A 20,883-nucleotide genomic window follows, 5' to 3' on the forward strand; every position below is an offset into this window, starting at 1 on the left:
CTAACTTGGCTCCTAGGCTTGGGGAATAAAACGAAATAAATTAATTATTCATCCCTCATACTCGATTCGACTTCTTTCGTTTTATTCCCCTAAGTCTCGGAACGAATTTAGAATCTAATATATCGAAATTGGCCAATTTGGAACAAATGACTTTTCGAGAGCGTCGGCTTTTCCAAATTCGCTATGGCTGTTACAGGTTAATTTACGTGTTGTCACCATTCAATGGGCAATTAGGTTTAAGATCTAGAATTCTTAGAGAATTAATCTTACAAGCTGAAGGGTTTAACTTACGATGGATAATTCACTTCGTAGCACGGACACTGGAGTTGGGCCATTCTCGTTCCCGGACGTAGCCTTCGTTTCTCTTAGCCAGCGGGCCCGACGGCTAAGAGAAGCGAAGACTACGGGGTCGAGAATGAAGTTCGGCTTCTTGAGCCGGCCCTTAGATTCATTCCGAAAAGGATTTTCTCAAGAAAAGGATAATTTAGAGACTAAATTTTATATTGAAGGCTTGTTTCTGTTTAAAAATACGTCTCTGATCGAAGAGGTCGCGTCCAAAAGTCGTTTCCTTTTATTACACAACTATAGGCAGCTGAGAGGACTGGTGACTAAAATCGCGCCCTTTTATATCAATGGTAGACAAAACAGCCCGCTTATACCCGGGACGGGATGAACATTGTTTAAAATAAGAAAGAGACTAAAAATTTAGGTATTAAAAAAAGACAATTTCATTCGCAAAGAAAACAATTTTAATAATTTTGCACAACTAACAATATATAATAGCTTCTAAACAAACAAATGTTCAAGCAAGTTATGTTGCTGAATTTTAACTCTGAGCTTCCACGATATGTTGATTATAATTATGACAGAATATGGAAATGTTCGTTCTTCACTTTAAGCTATGCCTCTCTCGTAAGAAACTTCCGTCTCTGGCCAAAATTTCGATCGTCATTACCATGTTCATTACTGTAAAATAAAATAAAAATTTTAAGCATTAGTTGTCTGTGAAAGCAGAATCTGGGGCCCTGTCCACACTTCACCGGAGAAATTTGAGAACGGAGTTTTCACTCTGAGAACTCAGCAAATGTTTTCCGTCCATACTAAGCCGGAGAAATTTGAAAACGCGACAATCACCGGTCATTCTGGATTTGTGTTTGAGGTAAACTTGGACAGCGATGACGAGATTATCGTTTTCGAAAAGCTCCGTTTTAAAAAATGTTTTCCGTCCACACTAAAACTAACAATCGGCGTTTTCAAATGCTTACGGTTTGAAGAGCGTTTTCGAAAAGTTCCGTTTTGGTGACGGATTAGTGTGGACGGTAGGCTTAACTGTAGAAATGAAGCTGCGTTTTCAAATTTATTCGGCGTGGTGCGGACGCTTACTAAGTATTCTCGAGTGATCCGGCACGACTTGCAGTAATAAACACAAACGCCGCCCAAGAGCGAGAAACTCGAGCGGTTGTAAGACTTTCGTATGAACTTGACATGATAACTCGTGATCACATTTACAAAATACCAAACGAACTAGAGCAAAGCAATTTGATTGGTTTAGCAACAGAGGCAAACGTCCAGGGAGAACTCCCATCTGGAAAGGTTGGAGATGCAAGTCGTCTTACCCAGGGGTGTAAATCAAGGATTTTGGCCTCATGGAGGATGTTCAGGTCAAAATGCCACTATTTTCAGCCTTCAAAGTATCTTTTAGGGTGCTCTCGAAGAATAAGTAACAAAAACGCAGTAAATTCCGTTTGAAAGTGATATCTTCTAGGGATTAAATAAAACCCTCGACTACGCCCATATTGGTCTCCTTCAGGACGCCAACTCAAATTTCCGACGAGCATCTCTGACCTTTTCAAATGGGATTCCCTCTCCCATCTGGGGTAAACGTATGTTGCGTTTAGCGAACACACAAAGCAAAGCGTACGAAATAAGAATGGCTAATCTCAGCATTCTTTAGGTCAAATAAACAAGGCTTTCTCCTTATAAACGGAATAACTCGCTATTTCCAGTATGATCCTTTTGATACAAATTTCGAATACTCAGAGCGCCCTCCGCCGAATAACTGGCTTATTTCCAAGGGAGCGACATCCTCAATGGGTAGTGTTATCCTCGGGGGGGGGGGTGACTTCCATACAAAAAGGACGGGGGGTGCTCGTCGGACATTTTGAAAAGAACCCCTAAGAGGTAGCAGGATTCTGCTTTATGGGCGTGGCTCGAAATTTTTTTCACCCCTAAGAGGTGCCAATTCTAAACCAAGACTTTATCTCCTGTCATATTTTTTTCCACTCAATACCCTAAAAGGTACTGCAAAAGCTCCCGCTGAGGACCTTTTGAGGCTGAACACCCTTAGAGGTACCAAAACCTCTCTTTCTCAACCCTAAAAGGTACCAGGAGCACCCCCCCGTCCTTTTTATGTGGAAGCATCCCCCTTCCCCAGGGTGTTATACACCCTTTGAACAACTGTGCACGGAGTTTTAACCACGAGTAAACTCCGGGAGTGACAAGGACACTCGTCACAGAATAACAGTTTGCTCATTGTAACGAAAAGATTTGATACATGGTCACTTTTGAAAGATAGTTTCAAGTTGGTCATTCCTGATCATTCGTGGTCGTTCGTGCTGAGTCGTGAGCATTCAAAGTTTATCGCAGTCACTCGTAGTCAGTCGTTGGTCACTCGTAATCATTCATGGACACTCGTAATTAGTCGTTGGTGACTCGTAATCAGTCATTGGTCACTCGAAATTATTCGTGGTCACTCGTAATTAGTCGTTGGTCATTTGTAATAAGTCACCGGTAACCCGTTAGCATTCGAGGCCACTCACCAACGAGTCACTCGTATACTATTACTTGTCATTGTCAAAATTTAATTTAATTCAGGTTTTTGCTGAGTTAATTTCCATGACTGGCCTTTTCATCTCAGACGCGGTACACATTTTGAAAAGCTTTCGTTTCACGATTTCAAGCTTACCTTCCGCTGTCCATGCTTGAAAGTTGATCTTTCAAAAATTCAGCATTCACTTTCCCTCTTTTGCGATCATTGCAGCGTCGTAGGAGTCTTTTACGCCAATTCGTCGTGCAGTTTGCATTTGCTTTGTGTTCTTGAGTGAGATTCATTACCATTATCCAGATAATTACAACAGAAAGAAGAGTTACTCTATCCATGATATTCAGTTTCTTTTTTGAAAATGTCTGAGTATAGGGAAAAAAGGTACATTCAATGTGTCACGTCGCTTAAAACAATGAGCGTCTACGCCATCTTGCCCGCTTCAGCAAGAAGATTCATAATCGCGTGGCTTCAGCTGGTCTTTTATTTGGTAGTACATAAATTTACCTGTCATCAAGTGTCAAGTTCTCATTGCACTGGTCAGTCTTCATGATCGGCATTAACATCGAACATTTAAAAACATATTGCTATTCGTTCATGAACTGCTTAAGAGGCCCTCTGTCATGATCACGCATCGAGGCACCTAAGATTGCTATTAAAAGGTTGTTTTTTTAATCTGCCTTAGGGATTTCAGTCGATCAATCACTAAATTGCGCTATATTACATAGAGTAATTTGCAAAAGTAGCTTGACTGCACACTTGCATAAACATACTTTTTGACAAAGCAGGTCCTTAGGGCTGTTGCGGACCTGCCATAAAATGTAACTATAGATATATCACAATGGTTATATTACAAGGGACATATATCTGTATAACTTCTTAAAGCAGCAAGTCTTTTGCTAACTTGGTCTTCCTTCCTTGTGACCTTTATGTCTGTATGTTGCTGATAGAGGATGTGCCCGGCTGCACAGCTGAACTTTACCTGTATATTGATACAGCTGTGTTGTGCGTTATTCTACTGAAGGTATACCATTTGCATCATTGATTTAACGTCAGTCAGTGTGCAGTGGCGGATGCAGACCTTGAGCTAAGGGGGGGCTGAGGGGGGCGGTTTTGTTTTACTAGCTTTTCTTCCTTCTGTGATTTCTTCTTCTTTTACCCAAAATAAGGAGGGGTGGGTCGGGCCCCTCGGGCCCCTCCCCTAGATCCGCCACTGGTTTGAGAGCCGTGAGAGTTCTCATACTCTCAACTTAACTAATCTCTCATAGCTCAGTTGGTAGAGCCCCGCAGTGCTAATGCGAAGGCCATGGGTTCGAATCCCCGTTAAAAACCTGCGAAATCTTGTGGGTTTTTTTCACATTTTCATTTCACTAATCCTAAGGGTAGATAATTTTTTCTTCTTATCGTTTGGCTGTTCTAGAGCTTGTAAAAAATTAAAGAAAAAACGAAAGAAAACTTTTAGAGTCGGCTTCTAAGCATACCTTTCAGTCTAGTTTGAGCACAGGGAGCCCAAGACATTTAATACCAATGTGACTCAACTTAGAAGAGTTTGAAGTAGAAACAAAACCGTTTTGTCTTAGGTTGTATAAATTCAAAAGTTTTGTGAATTTAATCGATACTTATTGCTCGCAGCCCGCGTTTAGAATTATTAATTATCGTTTTGCGACGATAGATTCCACACACACGTGTATGGAAAGTTTCAGTTATTTTAAATTATTAACTGGGAATAATTCTTTCTAAGGGGAATATTCAAGGATTTGTAAGCTGAATGTCAAAGTTTGCTATCCGGCAGTAACTTTGTAACATTTGAGACCTCGAAGTTCGTTAGAGAGTGAATAATTGTCAACTAATTTTCTCGAGGATTTAAATGACAAAGATCATGCCAAGAGTTGCGCTTCGGCATCAAACCGGCTAAGAGAAAAGACAGATAACATAACACTTCAGAACAGACTTATTGCCACTCGGCCTTCAAAACTGTCGAAATAGTTCCAATCATGATTTTTGTCCAATTAATTAAAATCAAAGTCTTATCAGAACTTTTTATACACTTGGTTTGCCTACAGTATGAAGTTTTTTAAGAGGAGTTTGAGGAGTTGACATAACACATAAATCACAGAGACACTACCGTAAATCTTTTAGTGGAATGCAACTAAACATCCTTTGTTATTAGACTGTTATTACGTTAAGAATTGGTAGAAAACAGGTTTTAATCTGTTGGCCGGCTACAAGATCATTTTTAGTAACCGATATCTGTTCTCACTGAGTTATCGATAACCTTGGCGTGATAGTTCTTAACTCGGAATAAGCGCAGTCAGGATCACCCTCACTGCTTAGCCTCCATCTCTAGATTTCAAATTTTACTGAACGAGAGTACTTACCTCTTTCATAAGCCAAATCTATCCGAAAAGACGCCGTTCAAAGATATCACAAAAAATTAACTTGCGCTATCCTCATACCGTGGTAAAATATGTACTAATTTTACAGCCGGAGGGCTCGAACGAATTGGCACTCATCTCAACAATACTTACAGACTGAGCGGCTCTGTTTTAAAGAACGTTAGATCAGTTATTTAATTAACGGGATAACAGAATAGCATTCAACAAAACAATTGTTATGAATTGTCGTTGCCGGTATATTAGTCCTTAAGGCTCGTCAAATAAAGACGCCAAATTTTCGACGCGTCGGTCCATGCGGCTAAGAATATCTATGACAGCTGCGCGTTCTTGAAAAAGTGTGTGCAATGTATACGCGTGTGAATTTCTGTTGTAATAAAGAGGAGTACTTTAAAACTAGGTATTTTAATTGGGTCCAAAATGTTCCCACGTTGAGATTTTTTTAAACCTTGTCATGCAGTAAAGTGAAGATCAACTGTTGCCAAAAAGGCAATAAAAATAATAGGGGTCACGGTGACTAAGCTCGTTTTCGAGATCAGGCACACTGATGAAAATGCTTTTTAGAAGCTCTCCTTATTTTAAGACGGCCATAGCTTACAGCTATCAGCAATAAAAAGCTAAATTAGTAAAATTTGGATCAGGTAATCGTTCTTAATTCGACACAACTAAGTCTATTAACTAAACGTTTGCAGATGATGCCTTTCTTTGAGGTAAAAAAGGCCTTGGTAGAGAATTATATTATATGGAGGTCATTAGACCTATACGCCCACATTGAAAGACAGCTTTGATAGCACGAGGGCAGAAAAGGCGAAATATTGTTACTTCTCGCGGACAAATTTTTCCGTTTTGTTGTTAAATTGGGAGAAACCTCTGTAAAGGAAGTGATCTGTGTCAAGGAAAGACGGGGTCACACACCATTTAAGGGAAATAAATTGCAGGTGAAGTTAGCGCAACCGGCACTAAGCTCTATACTTACTTTTATTAAAAACTGGATCACGGAAAATTACATTTTAAATCCTTCCATTGGCTTAGCCATCATGGTATATGAGCAATTATACCATGCTCTATAAATATGGTAAGCGTAGGCCTAATTTTGGGGGGCGTTTTTGTCTTTATTTAATTTCAGTTTGAAATATTTTGGGGGAGTTTCAAATAAAACAATTATTCCACCCGCGCTTGTTGGATATCAGATGATTATAGCTACCTGTCATCTCATATCCAACACACGCTCGTGGAATAATTGCTTATTATTATCCAACTACAGCGATATTGTACAGTTATTTGTACAGTAGAAAACCTGTTTGCCGTACAGGTTGGCGCGCGCACGCAATACTGTCACACTCTCCCTCTTTCATTGATAAATTTATTGACTACAGCAGTTGGATAATAAATCTCTTAGCTTATTAGATGTTTTGGTGTGTAGTATCGCTTTATATTTTTACTCGTTGTTTGTATTTCAAAATAAGGCACAACTCGTAAAAATATACAGCGATGCTACACACCAAAACATCTAATAAGATTTTTTTTTTCCTTGCGTGCGCGCTTGATGTGTGATGTGATTACAGCTCAGCTAGATGATTTCATTATCTGATACTCGCTTCTCGCCGCCCGCGCTACGTTGCTTCGCCAATTTAGACAAGGTGTCTAATAATCGACCGTCACTCTTGATTGCTTATTTCACTCGGCAATGAAATTATCAATAACTAATAAAGCCTTTATACTAGCAGAATGAGCCTCCCAATTTTTGAGAAAGTTAGAACGTACTTGATATATGGAACCTTCCAGCATTAGCAAACACTCTCTTCCGTAAAAAAAAACAAAAACAAAATCAAAAACAAACAAACAAACAAACAAACAAACCATTCAAGATGATTTCCAGTCCGTACTGCGCAGCCTCAGCACCCTAATATTTATGAAACATTTTAAGTCTCACTCGATGGAATGCGAATCGATGTTACGAATCACATACCTTATCTTTGAGGCCTATCAAATTTTTTTTTCCAACAGCTTCATTGATTTTTACAGCTGTGAAGTCGTTTCATCAATATGACTGAACGAAGCATAAAGCTTCGCATCCATAACGGCGGATGACAGGAAACTTTGAATTTACTTCATGCAAGTAGTTGCGCAATGTTTACATTTTGTGATGTCTTACATGAATCAAAACAAAAACCGTAAACAAACTCTCGAGAGTGTGCAGTACGGACTGGAAATCATCTTTAACCTGGATGTCGGCAGGCGAATTCTGCACCGAAGTATTGATATTGATGCTTTCATTACTGAATGGCAAGTTTTATAAAATATCTGTACGTAGGAACATTTTGGGTGCAGGAACTTCCTTAAGACATGACAATCAGCTACTGCAAGTGAAAAACAAAACTTGACAAGCGAGATGAGTAACTGGAACTGAAAATTATTTTTTGTGATACCATAAACTCCTTTGTATACAAGTGGGAACATTTTATAAACTGATAGATTGTCTAATAAATCAAACCCTTTGAGCTGATATATGACACTTATAGTTTATTCCAGCAAGCACCTATGTCAGTTCAGTGTAGCCAGTTTGGATATATTACAACAATCCCCACTAGAAAATGTTCTGTTTAGTATTACTTCCTGAAATACTATTTTAACAACAGTTTAATTCAACGATCATATAGCCAAGCGATTTCGTTGGTGAAAAGTCGCAAATTTAAGCACGCACTTAATTGATTCAGAACTAATTATCGCTGAGCATTTTCTGTTAAAATCACCAAAATCAGTATTAAAATTGACGAAATCAGTCAATCATTTCAAAACTGCAATTCAAAACAGAGTAACTTTGAATCGAGAGAAACGGAAATCCCATTGAGTGCATTGATTCAACTCATCATTTTTATTGAAAAGACAATGGAAAGGTACTCACGAGTTACATTGAGAAAGTTCCGCTTTCTCGGTCAATATTTTCCTTCTCGAGTCCCTTTATTTTGAACAAAAGCCAATCGATAACAGGACAATTTGAAAACAGACATGAGTGTAACTTCCGTGTTTTGTCCAAGCTTTGACAGGTGAAATTTGTTGGTTTCTTTGCCTTGCCATACATTGGCAATGCGAAGTAACAATGTTTTATTTTCGGTGCTTTAAATGGGACAACATTACAAACCATGCATAAACGGTCAAGGGAAGATGAAATTGCTATACAATTAACAGCACAATCATTAAACCGAAAAGTTTCTACTCTTCTGCTTCAAAAATGAATGTATGCAGAATGTAAGTTTGAACTGTCTCAAGGACTTAAAGTGGTTTTTTCATTAATATTATCAAGGTAACATTTTGCTTCAGTATCTGAGACGCTGTACGTGTAAAAGGAACATTAATCTACAAAAAAACATGGATTTTTATTAACAGTTTGAGTGAAGATTTGAATCTCCAGCCATATTCACTTCATAAATAATTTAGTCCTAACAGGCAGGCTTTATAACCATGCCAGTTTTTAGCTATACAACGTGAAGCCAGTAATGTTTTCTAGACACTATATTTGCATTTTTAGTTAAAAGTTATCATTTTAAAAGGTTTGTTTTGGTTTCATTTCAAACATGGCAATATAAACAGAACGTGAGGGGAGACCTTATGTCCGTTTTCATAAGTTTACAAAGCAGCGCTGATAACTAACAAACGTTTCCTTGAACTGTCATATTTTATTTGAATTTGTGTTTTCTTTCTCGTTTAACGGCTAGAGGTTTCTCCTTTGTCAGGGAAAAGAAAGCGGTAGTTATCATTTAAGATATTTGTTTTCAAATCAGCCCCTCGATCGGAAAAATCTCGTGGGGATGAACACATGTAAGATCAGTTGCAACACTTGTTCAATTAAAGAAAACTCCCGGAGTTTGCGGCACTGAAATAACATAAAGATGACGAAGAAATTTAAAATAAAGGCATCAATAATAAGGTTATTATCGCAAAGCTGACAGCAATTTAAAGCAATTCTTGCTATTTGCAACTTCTAGTAATTAGGACGTTGCAAAAACGAGAGAGGCCTGAATGAAATACAAGATCCTTTAAAAATGGCTTTTTGATCATAGGAAATGGTTTTCTTGGCAAGATTAAAACTTAAGCTGAATGATGCCAATTGGCAAAGGTTTTTCAAGTAATTTCATAAGCATTCAGGTCTAAAAATAAAGAAACGGTCGGCGATATTTCTCGTATCAAGTGTGAACTTGAGAAACAATGTTGTCTCGATGTATGTTATCAATATCTTGTCGATTAAAGCAAAGTCAAACAATTCAGTTGAGTCCTCGCCGTTATCAATAATAGTCAATAACTTTTCCAGATGGATTCAATCCGTGCAATTTCACATGGAATGAAAAGAATTACATATTGATAGCCGCTACTGCTCTGTTCGCCTACATGGCTTGATGAGAAAAGACAAAATCATATTTTGATAAAAACAATGCGGTCATGTTTAACTTTGCGTGGTTTTCAGTTCGACAAACTGTCGCCGGTGCAACAATTAGAAAACCAAAAAAATTGAACAAAGTTTTCAATACTATTTTCACGCAGTTTATTCAAGATAAAATTAAATTGCATCAAGGTCAAACTACATCCGAGGAAATATGAAACTAATTTCGCTCTATGGTATACAAAGCAAATGGCCAGATCGACAGGGGAACTTTTGTGAAGCGAATTTTAATCTTAGGGTAATTGTTGAATTTTAGTTTCTCTCTAGATCATGTAGTTAGTTTGTAACGATTACAGCTAACTGAGAAATGGCAATACGACTAAAATTATTTAGTTTTAGATGGCATTTGTAACTGTGAGTATATTGTGAGCCGATTTACATTGGAGAGCCTTTCTTTAGCATAGAGGCCAATTAAATTGTGACTCAAACCCCTCCAGCCGAGAATTAGAGCGATGAAAACTTGTCGGATTGATAAAATTGTGTTAAACTTAGCCAGAAGAGCTTACCGTTTGTGGTCAGTTACTGTAGAGTAGTTGAATCTTTGCGATTCTTTAGCGAGACGTTGTCCTCTCTCACCAGTAAATGAAGCTTGGCCGCTAAATGTTTACCGCGAGTTAAAATCTTTCTTTGATTTCCAAAAAGTAAACAAATTAGGTGCGTCAGCCGGCCCTGTTAACATACCCCTAATGGCTTGACTTCCGTTGATGGTTAATGCATGTAATATTGTGGAGGTTGAGTTTCCTCGCTGACTATTGTCCAGCATTGTTAGAGCGAAGTAGCTTTCATCTTCAAGGATGTTAGGATGGCAGCTAATTCAAGCAGTTTCTTTTTACCTCATACATGCGTAATTCCGGCTATTTTGTTTCGTTTCATTTCGCAAAACCAATCCTCGGAAACACCTACTCTCTAGATTGAGGGCTGTATGAGATTGTCGCAAATAACCACTAAGATTCAGCAATGTTAATTCAGAAACAAATGCCGTAGAGCAGTTTCATTTAATTGATTAAGTTCAAAAAGGGTTTTGTCGCCTGAAGTGATAAGAATTGTGCAACATAACGGATGTAATTCTTTGCAATAATATTAACAAAACGAAATTAAGATTTTTGTCCCAAAGTCAGTTCAGTTTTTATGCATACAAATTAATCGAGTTTACAAAAAAATTTCTTTTACAAGTAGTTCCTGACGAGTTTTCCTAGGCCTTTTTAGTTAAAATATGCGTTTACTGCAGAAATTACAGAATCAGATAATTGTTGTCCCTGATTTGAAGTATAACTCTGATTTAAGTTTCCCCTATTCTTTTCCGACGAAGTCACAACAATGAATTCAAATTAAAAGAGGCAATTTTAGTTTTCGCCGCAGGTATCACTGATAAAAACTCTGGCGTGTGGCTTCAATCTTCCAATTACACTATTTGCCCAGGAAACGAAATATAAACTTTAAAAAAAATATTAGGCGATTTTCACACGAAAGCCAGTTATTTATCAGTGGACACTTACTCATTCTGAGGCCTAAATTTTATATTGTGTTTTCAATTAATCTTTCCCGTATACATCGCATATAGTCGTTTCGTGTCAAGTGGTCGCGCCTAGAAAAAAAAGAATTCAGCTTTAAGGTGAAATTAGGGTTGTTTTTTAAATATTGGAGCCTGGTTTTTATTTCTGAAAACAAAAATGGTCATGCAACCGCAAAGAGCATTAGACTTAATTTCATAATTAAGGTTTAAAAAGAAAGAGTTTAAAAATTTTTTCATGCTTGGAACATCAGTATAGAGTGACTTGTATGCGACCTATCTTTTCAAACACTGAAACTTTCATTTTTTCAGCGAAGGGCACAAATCCTGCTCTTGACTTCTGCTTTTCTGTGGGTGGCTTAATTTGACTGAGAGAGGGTCACTTCAATTCATACTAATTTGAATATGTGTGACGAAAACGGATAGTTCAGTCTCACAAAGCGCTCGTCCTCACGAGCTGTTTCAGACAAACAACTGAATTACCTTGTGTTTGCCGACCTTCAGGCTGCTCACCTTTTTTGAAATTTTTCTGAATAAGAAGAGCGGTGGAAAAAAAAAATTAACAAGGTGAAGATTAAACGCTGTTCGGGTCTCAACATGCATGATCCGTTTACATAGGTATTGCTATGCATGTCAAACAAACAAACAAGCAAAACAAAAAAACAAAAAAACGGACAAACAGGTAAGCAAACGAACAAACAAACAGATAGGCAAACAAACAGGGAAGACTTCTGCGGCTTAAGCAATTTAATCAATACCAGCACAGCTACACGCTCGGCGCTCCCATAGCTAGGGGTGACAAATTAATGGTCCTTGAAAAACCCTGGGTCTCGAAAATTTTATTCTCACGGTCTTGATTTTTTTTCTCGAGCCATATCTGGGTCTCGATTTGTTGCAAGGCTAGAAAAGTCTGGAAGTCCCTTGATATAATAAATATTTCTGACGCAACTTTCGAATTTTCCAGAAAAGGTTCATTCTAAATTCTCCTAACTTGTGTATGAATTCACAAAGCCCAAAAAGCGTACGGTCGTGTACCGCCACGTCTGTAGAAAAATACTTAGCTTGTTCTAGGATATCAAGACGTGGTGTTATTTCCAGATAATCTCGTTCTCACGATTTAAAAAGAGAAAATTTCTCGGGTTCGCGAAGAAAAGCGCTAATTTTGCGTCTCGTAGTCTCGTCACTCTCAGTCTGGGAGGACTGTGCTGTTCGGCTGTCTGTTCGGCTGTCTGTTTGGCTTAGCAACCTTACCTGTATCAGCGAACTGGTTTCTGGGAGTAATCCGCCATCTTGTATCGTTGCACTGTTTGCGACGGCACTAAACGTAATCCCGTTTACGTTTTAAATTAATTTTCCCTGTGTAAAATGGTGAAGATGAGGCCAGAGACGAAAAAACGCATTCAGACTGTCATAAAATTTAGCAAGACAGCCTTTCATTGGGGATTTATTCCACTCATTATATATCTTGGTGAGGCGATTTTTCACACGTGCATCTGACACAATCCAGTTCGAAGCAAACTATAAAAGTTGTAACTACCTTTTATAATTGTAGATACTTATCAGTCATTAATTCATCCTTCTGCAGGATTGAAACAAGGTGGTGAGCCTGGAATGCCCGAGCCAACTTTGTTGAGGTGAGAGCGCTAGCTATGAGTTAAAAAATACATATATAAGCTTAAGCTTAAGCTCATGGTACACGATAAACTGTTTTTCCTGTTGCGTGATTTTTGCACTTTTTTGATTACATATTTATTTTTCTATGTTTTTGAGAGGAATTAAAGTCGACTTCCGTTAACACGGACCCTCGCAAACTCAAACTTCACCCTAACTCGAACCGAAAAAAAAAGTCTGTAGTCTGTAGTCTGCATTTCTATCCTGTCTGCATTTTACCCGCAGCCTGCAGTCTGTAGTCTGGGTTTTACACTGACCACCCTGTATTCTTTTCTTTTGTTTTCTTTTTCTTTACACAGGACGCGTCAATCCAGTTCATGTTAAGCAGTTTAGGTTACACTTAACTACAGTGCACTGAATCTTCAAAAAGCCCTGCTATTTGAAGATCTTGTGTCCCTTGAAGTGCAGTGAGCATGGCACTTGTTTTCTTACCAGTACCCCATCATCACTGTTACTTCCAGTCATTTGTTTACAACTCTTGATAACTCAAACCTTTTTCAACTTCCCTTGAAGGTTCAAGTCATCAGGAGTTGACTGTACTTCCAAACTAAACTACTGTATCCTGATTCTGTTGATCATGAAGTGTTAAATGTTGTTTTCATTTTAAATTTTCAGTCTTCTGTGGGCCTAATACAGGCCATTCCTGTGAGAAGTGTCGCTGTAGAATTCGTCGCTGTCAAGAGAAAGAAACACAGGTTAACCAGTCTGCTGCTGTGATGTGGATTTTACAAGCAAGGTTTCAGCAGTGGACATAACAGAATGCTTTGAATTGTATCGTATTTCCTGAGCAAAACATTTCAACATGACTGTTAATAAAATGTTTACTAAATAAATTTTACAAAACTATCAATACTAGTTATATCAAGTCTCTCTGTTGTCTCTTGAATAGCCTGTACTACAACTAACAAGTAAGCCTCCTGTATCAAGACCATATGTATATATTTAGGCATAGGCAAATTATTCATATGCCCATGCCTAAATATCTATAGTGTCTAGACTATTAACAGTCCCAATAGTTGTTGAGCCAAAAATCTTTTGGCAGTCACACTTAGTCAACGAGCTGCTGTATGTTGGGAAAAATCTGGGAAGAGGACAAAGCCACTCTTTGTCAGGGGCAACATGGTGTCAAAAACGTTTGTAGTTTTGTCATCTCAACAGCTTTCTCTTACCCAAAAAACCCAAAATGGCTGCAGCCCCATTATCAAAAATAACAGCATAAAATAGAGGAACCTTTCATGGTGTAATGTTTAATGTTTATAGATCACAGCATACATTTCTAGTAGTTCTGACACTCTTTGTCCTTATTTACTTCACCTTGCATCCTAGAAAAATGAGGGGTGGGTGTGTGGCCCGCTTCCCAAAACCCTGACCCTATGTATGGCCCAAATCTGCAATTTTCCCTATCCTATTTATTACCTGACCATAAATTTGACACCCTATTTATGACCACTGTGGCTGGCACAGTTGCCCTAAACATCATTTATAAAGGGATTTTGTTGATGGTCTTACTTATGATGAAAAAGTAGCTTCTTCTCAAAACTCTACTTAATTCAAGACTAGAGTGTAAGAACCATACCCTATTTTATGACCAAAATGGGCAAAATCGATACCCCCTGTTTATGACCTTATCAGCTAAAAAACCATACCCTTTGAGGCTGCACATACCTATATAGCCCATATAAGGGAGTAAACCCCCCACCCCCCCCCCCCTCCTGAGCATTTTTTATACTTAAGAAGTGCAAGAATAGGTTTGGTAAAAAACCTGAAATGTTGCTCACTGGACAATTGACACCTTAACGTCAAATCAGACTCGATTCAAGCAAAATATTTCAGTTACATTGCATAAGTCTATACATTACAATCCGTGAACTACTTGTGATAGTTCATTTTAATCATTTCAACTTGATAGTGGTGCCATCACGACTCCAAAACGTTGTTCCATTTCACCCCTTATTCCATTTCTTTTTCATTCACTTTTTTTGACAAGTTGCATTGCATGTAGTGTTACCAAACCTTTGGTTACACCAAAACAGTCTGAGATCAAAATGATTTTGCTTTCTACTGCAGTACTTCAATGATTTGCTCTGACAAACTTAATAACCAACAAACCATTTAGAGTCAAGTTTATTTTACACATATACATCAGTTTGTTTCCAATGAGCAAAGATACCTAGCATGCTAACCACACAGATCAATTAACTTACTATTGAACTTTCTTAATTTTCAAAAAAAGTTAACTTAAATAGACCGTTTTTGATATATTAAAATTCACCTTGGCAGTGAGGCTTAGAGGACACAAACGAAGGAAATTGAATGACCATGTTTATTCATTTCTTTTGTTTGTGTCCTCTAGGGCTCACTATCAAGCTGTATTTTAATATATCGAAAGTGGCCTATTTACCTATAAATGAAGATTATCTAGCAGTGAAGCAGTTTCTCTATTACAGGAAGATACAAAACTTAAGCACATGTATATCTGCTTAATCTGCTTATAATATTCTCTCTGGAACATAAAGCTGATGTTGAATGAGCTATGTCAATTTTGCAAGGTTTTCTGTTGCAGTCCTTTCCAGTCATAACCATCCCTGCTCATTACCAGTAAATTATTGATATAACTACTTGCTCCTTTGGTGTTTTTTCCGCACTCAAGTATTCTTTAGAGCTGTTTCCATAAATTTGAAACTAAATTGAAACAGGAGTGTAATCTTGTCCCAAGAGCCTACTTTACTTTTGGTCTGCAGCCGGAACACAGGCTCTGGCTCATTCCTTTTTGTTCATTTTCCAATGTCTGCCAATCAGATCCGAGTAAAAGTCTGTTAATCTGGGACATTTAAATTGGAACTGGCAAGGGCCTGTGTTCTTGGTGTTGACTAAAAAATTAGTGGGATCAGGGGAAGCACATTGGGAGAGTCATCTATGAGCTGTTGACATAATGATGGAGCAAGCAAAGAGAGTTTACATTTTGATAATAGACTAAAGTGTTTTCTAAAAGAAATAGAAGACATTTTCTCAATGTTTCTACCAAGCTATAGATTGAAACACTTGCAGAAGTTTGGGACAACTCGGAAAAGCTGGCACTGGAACTTCTAATAGTGTTTAAGTTCTACATAACTCCATAGAAGCATGGAAAAAGTTTTCTATTACTTAACTATAGGTATCTTTGCTTACTGAAGGTAAAATATTGTACAGAGAATCTAACAAGATCAGAAACTACATTCATCTAGGTAGGCTTGATTTCCAGCTTGTAATCGAGCCTAGCATCTACAATCTAATAATAAAATAATCTGCAGATGTTTTAAAACTACAACAGCTATGGAGAGCACAACATATTCCCAGCAGTAACATGGACTATATACTTGATAATGTTTTACCTATGGATCATCCATAAGGACAGTTTTACTCAATTTTGACCGCTGCACATAACATGACACTGTCTTAATTATCAAGATGATACCAGCTTCAAAATGTTCCATATTTAAATTCTCTTGGGAGAGCATGATTTTTATTCAAGACCATTCTCTTGAGATGGTTCCACTCTTTTTTTCTTTTAATCTCTGTGCTCAAAAGGACATCAAAAAGAAAAAGGCCATGATCCACTTCTCTGGTGTTAAAATGGGTTAATTACTATACAGTGTAGCTATTTCTGAAGTTCATGTGCGATGTACCTCTTATGACATTTGCGTATGTCACTAAATTTGTTGCGACATTTTTCTGTTTACTTACAAGAATTGTAAACAAGCTTATTACCATGGAATATCTGTGGTTACATACATGTACATGTACTTGCACTCTCTTACATACATGCAAGTAAGTAGACACACTCGTAGATCTTTTAAAATTAATGTGAACTTAACATGAGTGAACAGGACTATGAGTGTAGATATCAGTCCAGTCTGATCAATCTTAAAGAAGTTAAGATAAAATGACCTTCTATAGACTTTCAAAATATAAAGGAAACCGAACATTGCCTTCTTTTTGTTAAAAGTAATAAAAAACAGATGTGAGACAGTCTGTTGTTGTTAACCCTTTTTTACAAGATCGGAGTAGTCCAGGAGGTTTTCTACTTTTTAAGATACTAGGTAAAAAGTTAGCAGAAAAATTCTTCAGCTCTCTCCATTTTCATTGTTTTGGGTCCATGTTACCCTGTCTTCATAAAACTTAATAACTATCTGTGGCCATTTAACATTAGCGATGGTTGATGGTATCAAGTCGGCTCTGTCTGTGCCTTTCCTGAAAGACAAAAGTTCAAAAAAGTTTTCAAGGGTTTCATTAGCACTTTCAGCAGGAGAGCAACTGGTTTTCACAGGTGAGCAAAACAGTTTGAGCTGAGCTTCTTTGTAAGAAAAACTTTCCTCTAGATGGTCAAACCAGCCGGGCAAAATCATCCTCACAGCTGGGCAATGGACCAATTTCAATATATTAAAAGTCAGCCTAACACAATAGACCTCAGTTCGAGGCTCCGGGGAATAACTACAGAGTTTGTAGGGTTTATTCCCCAGAGCCTCGTGCTAAGGTCTATTATGTTAGGCTGAATTTTAATATGTTGAAATTGGTCTATTTGCCCAATGCCCAACCCTTAATGAAACCTGAGTTTACATGAATACTTTTCTTACGACCCTTTTTGACTAAATTAGCACGTCGCCAGACACATTTACACGTAGGCAAACTGGGGGAAAAGGCTCAGCATACTAGTGTGGTAAAGGACTTTCACTGTTCAACTCTAGAATGTCTCACTGCTCACAGCACTGCACGCTGTAAACTTTGACAATACTGCTACTGCTTGGCAGCACTAAGGTGCAAACTTGCTCAAAAAAGGAAAGAAAGCACACAAAAGACAGGTTATTCTAGCAATGCTGCAAGCACATTTCACCTATTCTAGATATAGCTGCCAAGCGCACATGTAGTGCAATATTGTACAAATGCTGCAAATATGAACTCAGTTAAATGACCTTGCCCTCCATGAGTTCTCGTAGCTCAGTGGATAGAACGCCTGCCCGGCGTCCAATTCCTGTGGGGACTCAGATTTTTTCTTTGTCCCACGCTCGTGTCATGTTGATCAGCTCACTTTTCACATTTCATTAGCAAGCTTAAAATTCATCATCTTTATTCTCTTATCAATTATTCTTGTTTTGTTTTGAACAATTTTTGTCCATGTTCACGGTCTAATGGAAGCAAGGACTAACTGTCTCCAGCCAAGTTGAACAGATCTTTGAATCAATAACATGCCCACTTACCACTGTATAAGGAAATGAACCTGCCCTTCGACATCTGTAGCTCCAAGAATAGAAGAAGCTTCCCAACCTTCAGCCAAAGGATCAACGTCATCTTCCTTACTAAGATTATCCTCGTCTTTACCTTCACTAGCATCATTTACATTTACATCAAATGGTGCCTTGTTAGTAACACTTGCTTCTGTGACCTTTCTTTTCTTGGTTTTGCTTTCAGTCTTTTCACTGAGAGAAAGTTGGAATAATTTACAAACAACTGCAATCAATAAAATACACGTACTTCTGCAATTCATATAAATTAAATTTGTGACATACAAAAACATACACTTTTGAAAAAGTGAAAATAGAGAAAGTTAGAATAGTTTCCAAACACCTGCAATCAATGAAATAATTCCATAATTCATATATACTGGTGTATTAAATTTGTGACCTCTCGTACAAAAACATACACTTTTAGAAAAGCCATTAACTTTCTTATTTCATTTCATTTCATTATAGAATTTTATTTCTGGCAATTTATCTAAGGGTCAGAAAAAATTGCATCCCTTTACACCACTTGGGTAAACCGTAAAGGGGAAAATGCAACTCTTTTAATAGCTTGAGTCATTTGAGACAAAATCTAACTTTTGATTTTTCTTATGATTATCTCTTTCTCTCCTTATGTCCACTCTAACATTTCCTGGAATAAAAAAAAAATGAAATAAACCCTGGGATTTCCTTCTACGCACTGATTAGTTTCAGAAACTTTAGTTGGAATTCCCTGTTTGTGACTACAAGTTCTGTAATCTGATTGGTCAGTTATTTCACACTGGTTGTTCTTTGTACAGCATTGATAAGGCAAGACTGAACTGGAAAGGTTTGGAGCATTAGCACCAAATTCTATCCCAGATGTATATGAAACCAACTTTTGGGCATGCACTTTTGGAGAGTGGAGTCTATGATGAGCTAGCTCAAAAGTCATTCTCACTAGCACCCCAAACTGTTATCTCTTACAGTAATGGACCCTTTTGGCAAAACAGCAATCATTTTGAATTTTATTGTTTCAAATAGCTATTATGGGATGCTCAGGAGGCAAATACATGTACATACTAATTTGCCCCCTGAGAATCGCATAATAGCTCTTTGAAACAGTATTGCCGAAAAGGTCCATTCTGTAATTTGATTTTCCTTGGAAATTTTCCCAAGAAACTTAACCTGTCAATGGGGGCAACTGAACGGTAAAATCCACTGGCCCAACTGCAAATTCCACTATCCCCAGTGATTACTGGTCACCTCATCGCCAGGAATTCTCGCCACCAACCAACCCGCCACAAGGCAAAGTCTCCTCGTGACCAAATTACTAACGATCTAATGACATTACACCAAAAGCCAAAGAGACTGAAATTCGTTTTACTTTATTCGGTTGTATAACTCACACAGCTCGTTAGTTGTTTGATCGTTTCGCCAAAGCCTCTTATGAAACACTTACATAAGCTTAAATGAGCAATAACAACACAGTCAGTTCTCAAGGAAATATACATGTAGTTAAATTCTAAAAAGCTGTGGTTTCTCGTTAGAAAACAGAATGCGCATCGTATCACCTCACCGACGACAAGTCACGTTGACATCGAAATTTGCAAACAGAAAAGCTAACAAACTTACAAGACAATTAAAATTGGAGTTTCTTGAACAGCTAATACACCTCTAGTTGAACACTTTACTCTAGTTTATCTTTCTCTTGGGGTTTAGTGGCCAGGTGGTTTCTTGGTGGCAAGATCATTGGTGGCAAAATGCCCTGGTGGTGAGGTGACTGGAAACCTCCCCAGGCTATCACACACAACTTTCTTTGCATGGTACTATAGAGTGAAATGAATTGTTTGGATATTACCTTACTTTCTGAGAGGGGTGGTAGGGGCAGGTGTACAGAAATGTACAGAGGTGTGAGAATAACCTATGGAATCCTGTGTATTTTCCAGAGCTCTAGTAAGAGTGTTTAGAAATTTGCCAATCATACGAGGGTTGAATCCAAGGCAATTTAATCCTGAGCATACGTACTTCTATAAGCCTAAGCTTTAGCGCAACGTTCGGGTACCGTAGTGCAATGTTACATAAGCTTGTAAAGACTCCTCAAACTGTTGTGGCACATGCACGAATGTATAATTTAGCTTAAGCTTACATGGGATCTTAAATTCCCCCTAAGTGATTGTTATTTGTTGAATCAGATCTATACAGTAAAAAAAAAAAAATGAATCGTAGAATGAGAAAATTTCGGTCGTCAGTTACATGCAAAAAGCTTATTAAACCACGTAAACTTGGAACTAGTAAACATGCATTTTAGTCAAACGTGACTAGACAAACGAACCTGTGCTCTTTTCTCTTCTCCTTCTTTTCTTTCTTCACTTCAGCCGGTTGTTTTCCGAGCGCCTTATTCCTCTCGTATTCTTCAAGTAATTCCGGGCATTCAAGACTGTCCTCCGGTTCCCAAGTGTTATCATCTGAGGAATATCCCTTCCATTTTAGAAGGTATTCGACCTTACCTTTGTGTATACGCTTGTCAACGACTTTTTCAACCTCATACTCTTCTTCTTCGGTGGTTCCATTTTCATCATCTGCTGTTGGAGGACGTTTCTCTGCTATGATTCCATCCAGAAGGCCTCTTGTCATTTTCTTCTTGCCCATTTTTCAAACGTAGGAAGAAAAATCTCAGTCCACACGCTACTTCGATCGATCAGGGATTTCGACAAACTCAACGTCCTTCCCGCGCACGCAAAGCTTCTAACGCACGCTCTGATTGGTTAATTCAACAAGTGGGGTAAAGTAGAATTGATGTCATTGGCCAATTG

General features: G+C 38.0%; 5 protein-coding genes and 1 long non-coding RNA gene across 6 annotated transcripts in view; 3 read left to right on the plus strand and 3 right to left on the minus strand.

The window, feature by feature from the left end:
* LOC145486221 (histamine H2 receptor-like) overlaps window positions 1-20,883 on the plus strand; it is a 126,128-nt gene that overhangs the window by 91,784 nt on the left and 13,461 nt on the right. The gene's annotated exons all lie outside the window — the stretch shown is intronic.
* LOC145486223 (ataxin-7-like protein 3) overlaps window positions 1-20,883 on the minus strand; it is a 64,035-nt gene that overhangs the window by 2,605 nt on the left and 40,547 nt on the right. The gene's annotated exons all lie outside the window — the stretch shown is intronic.
* On the minus strand, window positions 6-10,330 carry LOC145486238 (uncharacterized). The gene is made up of 3 exons (XR_014049258.1): window positions 10,159-10,330; window positions 2,966-3,186; window positions 6-966 (listed from the first exon to the last, which is right to left on the minus strand). It is a non-coding gene; the product is annotated as an uncharacterized LOC145486238 (long non-coding RNA).
* Window positions 12,387-13,692, plus strand: LOC145486240 (mitochondrial import receptor subunit TOM7 homolog). Its single transcript, XM_081464863.1, has 3 exons — window positions 12,387-12,630; window positions 12,748-12,796; window positions 13,449-13,692. Exons 1-3 carry the CDS (start codon window positions 12,528-12,530, stop codon window positions 13,462-13,464), a joined length of 168 nt encoding a protein of 55 aa, XP_081320989.1. The 5' UTR covers window positions 12,387-12,527; the 3' UTR covers window positions 13,465-13,692.
* Window positions 14,943-20,811, minus strand: LOC145486230 (heterochromatin protein 1-like). Its single transcript, XM_081464850.1, has 3 exons — window positions 20,403-20,811; window positions 18,068-18,286; window positions 14,943-17,063 (listed from the first exon to the last, which is right to left on the minus strand). The coding sequence occupies exons 1-3, from the start codon at window positions 20,717-20,719 to the stop codon at window positions 16,937-16,939; spliced, it is 663 nt and encodes a 220-aa protein (XP_081320976.1). The 5' UTR covers window positions 20,720-20,811; the 3' UTR covers window positions 14,943-16,936.
* LOC145486219 (IQ calmodulin-binding motif-containing protein 1-like) overlaps window positions 20,878-20,883 on the plus strand; it is a 10,249-nt gene continuing 10,243 nt past the window's right edge. The window contains exon 1 of the mRNA XM_081464835.1: window positions 20,878-20,883. This exon is cut by the window's right edge and continues 343 nt beyond it. The gene's annotated coding sequence lies outside the window, so the exon portion shown is untranslated.

Source organism: Orbicella franksi, chromosome 5 (genome assembly GCF_964199315.1).
Source record: "Orbicella franksi chromosome 5, jaOrbFran1.1, whole genome shotgun sequence".
NCBI lineage: Eukaryota > Metazoa > Cnidaria > Anthozoa > Scleractinia > Merulinidae > Orbicella > Orbicella franksi.

Coding starts and splice junctions, on each gene's coding strand:
- LOC145486240 (XM_081464863.1), top strand. CDS start 12,528: ATGGTGAAGATGAGGCCAGAGACGAAAAAACGCATTCAGACTGTCATA. Junction 12,631..12,747: donor TCCACTCATTATATATCTTG/GTGAGGCGATTT, acceptor ATCCTTCTGCAG/GATTGAAACAAGGTGGTGAG.
- LOC145486230 (XM_081464850.1), bottom strand. CDS start 20,719: ATGGGCAAGAAGAAAATGACAAGAGGCCTTCTGGATGGAATCATAGCA. Junction 18,287..20,402: donor GAGAAGAGAAAAGAGCACAG/GTTCGTTTGTCT, acceptor ACTTTCTCTCAG/TGAAAAGACTGAAAGCAAAA. Junction 17,064..18,067: donor GTTCATTTCCTTATACAGTG/GTAAGTGGGCAT, acceptor TTTGTCTTTCAG/GAAAGGCACAGACAGAGCCG.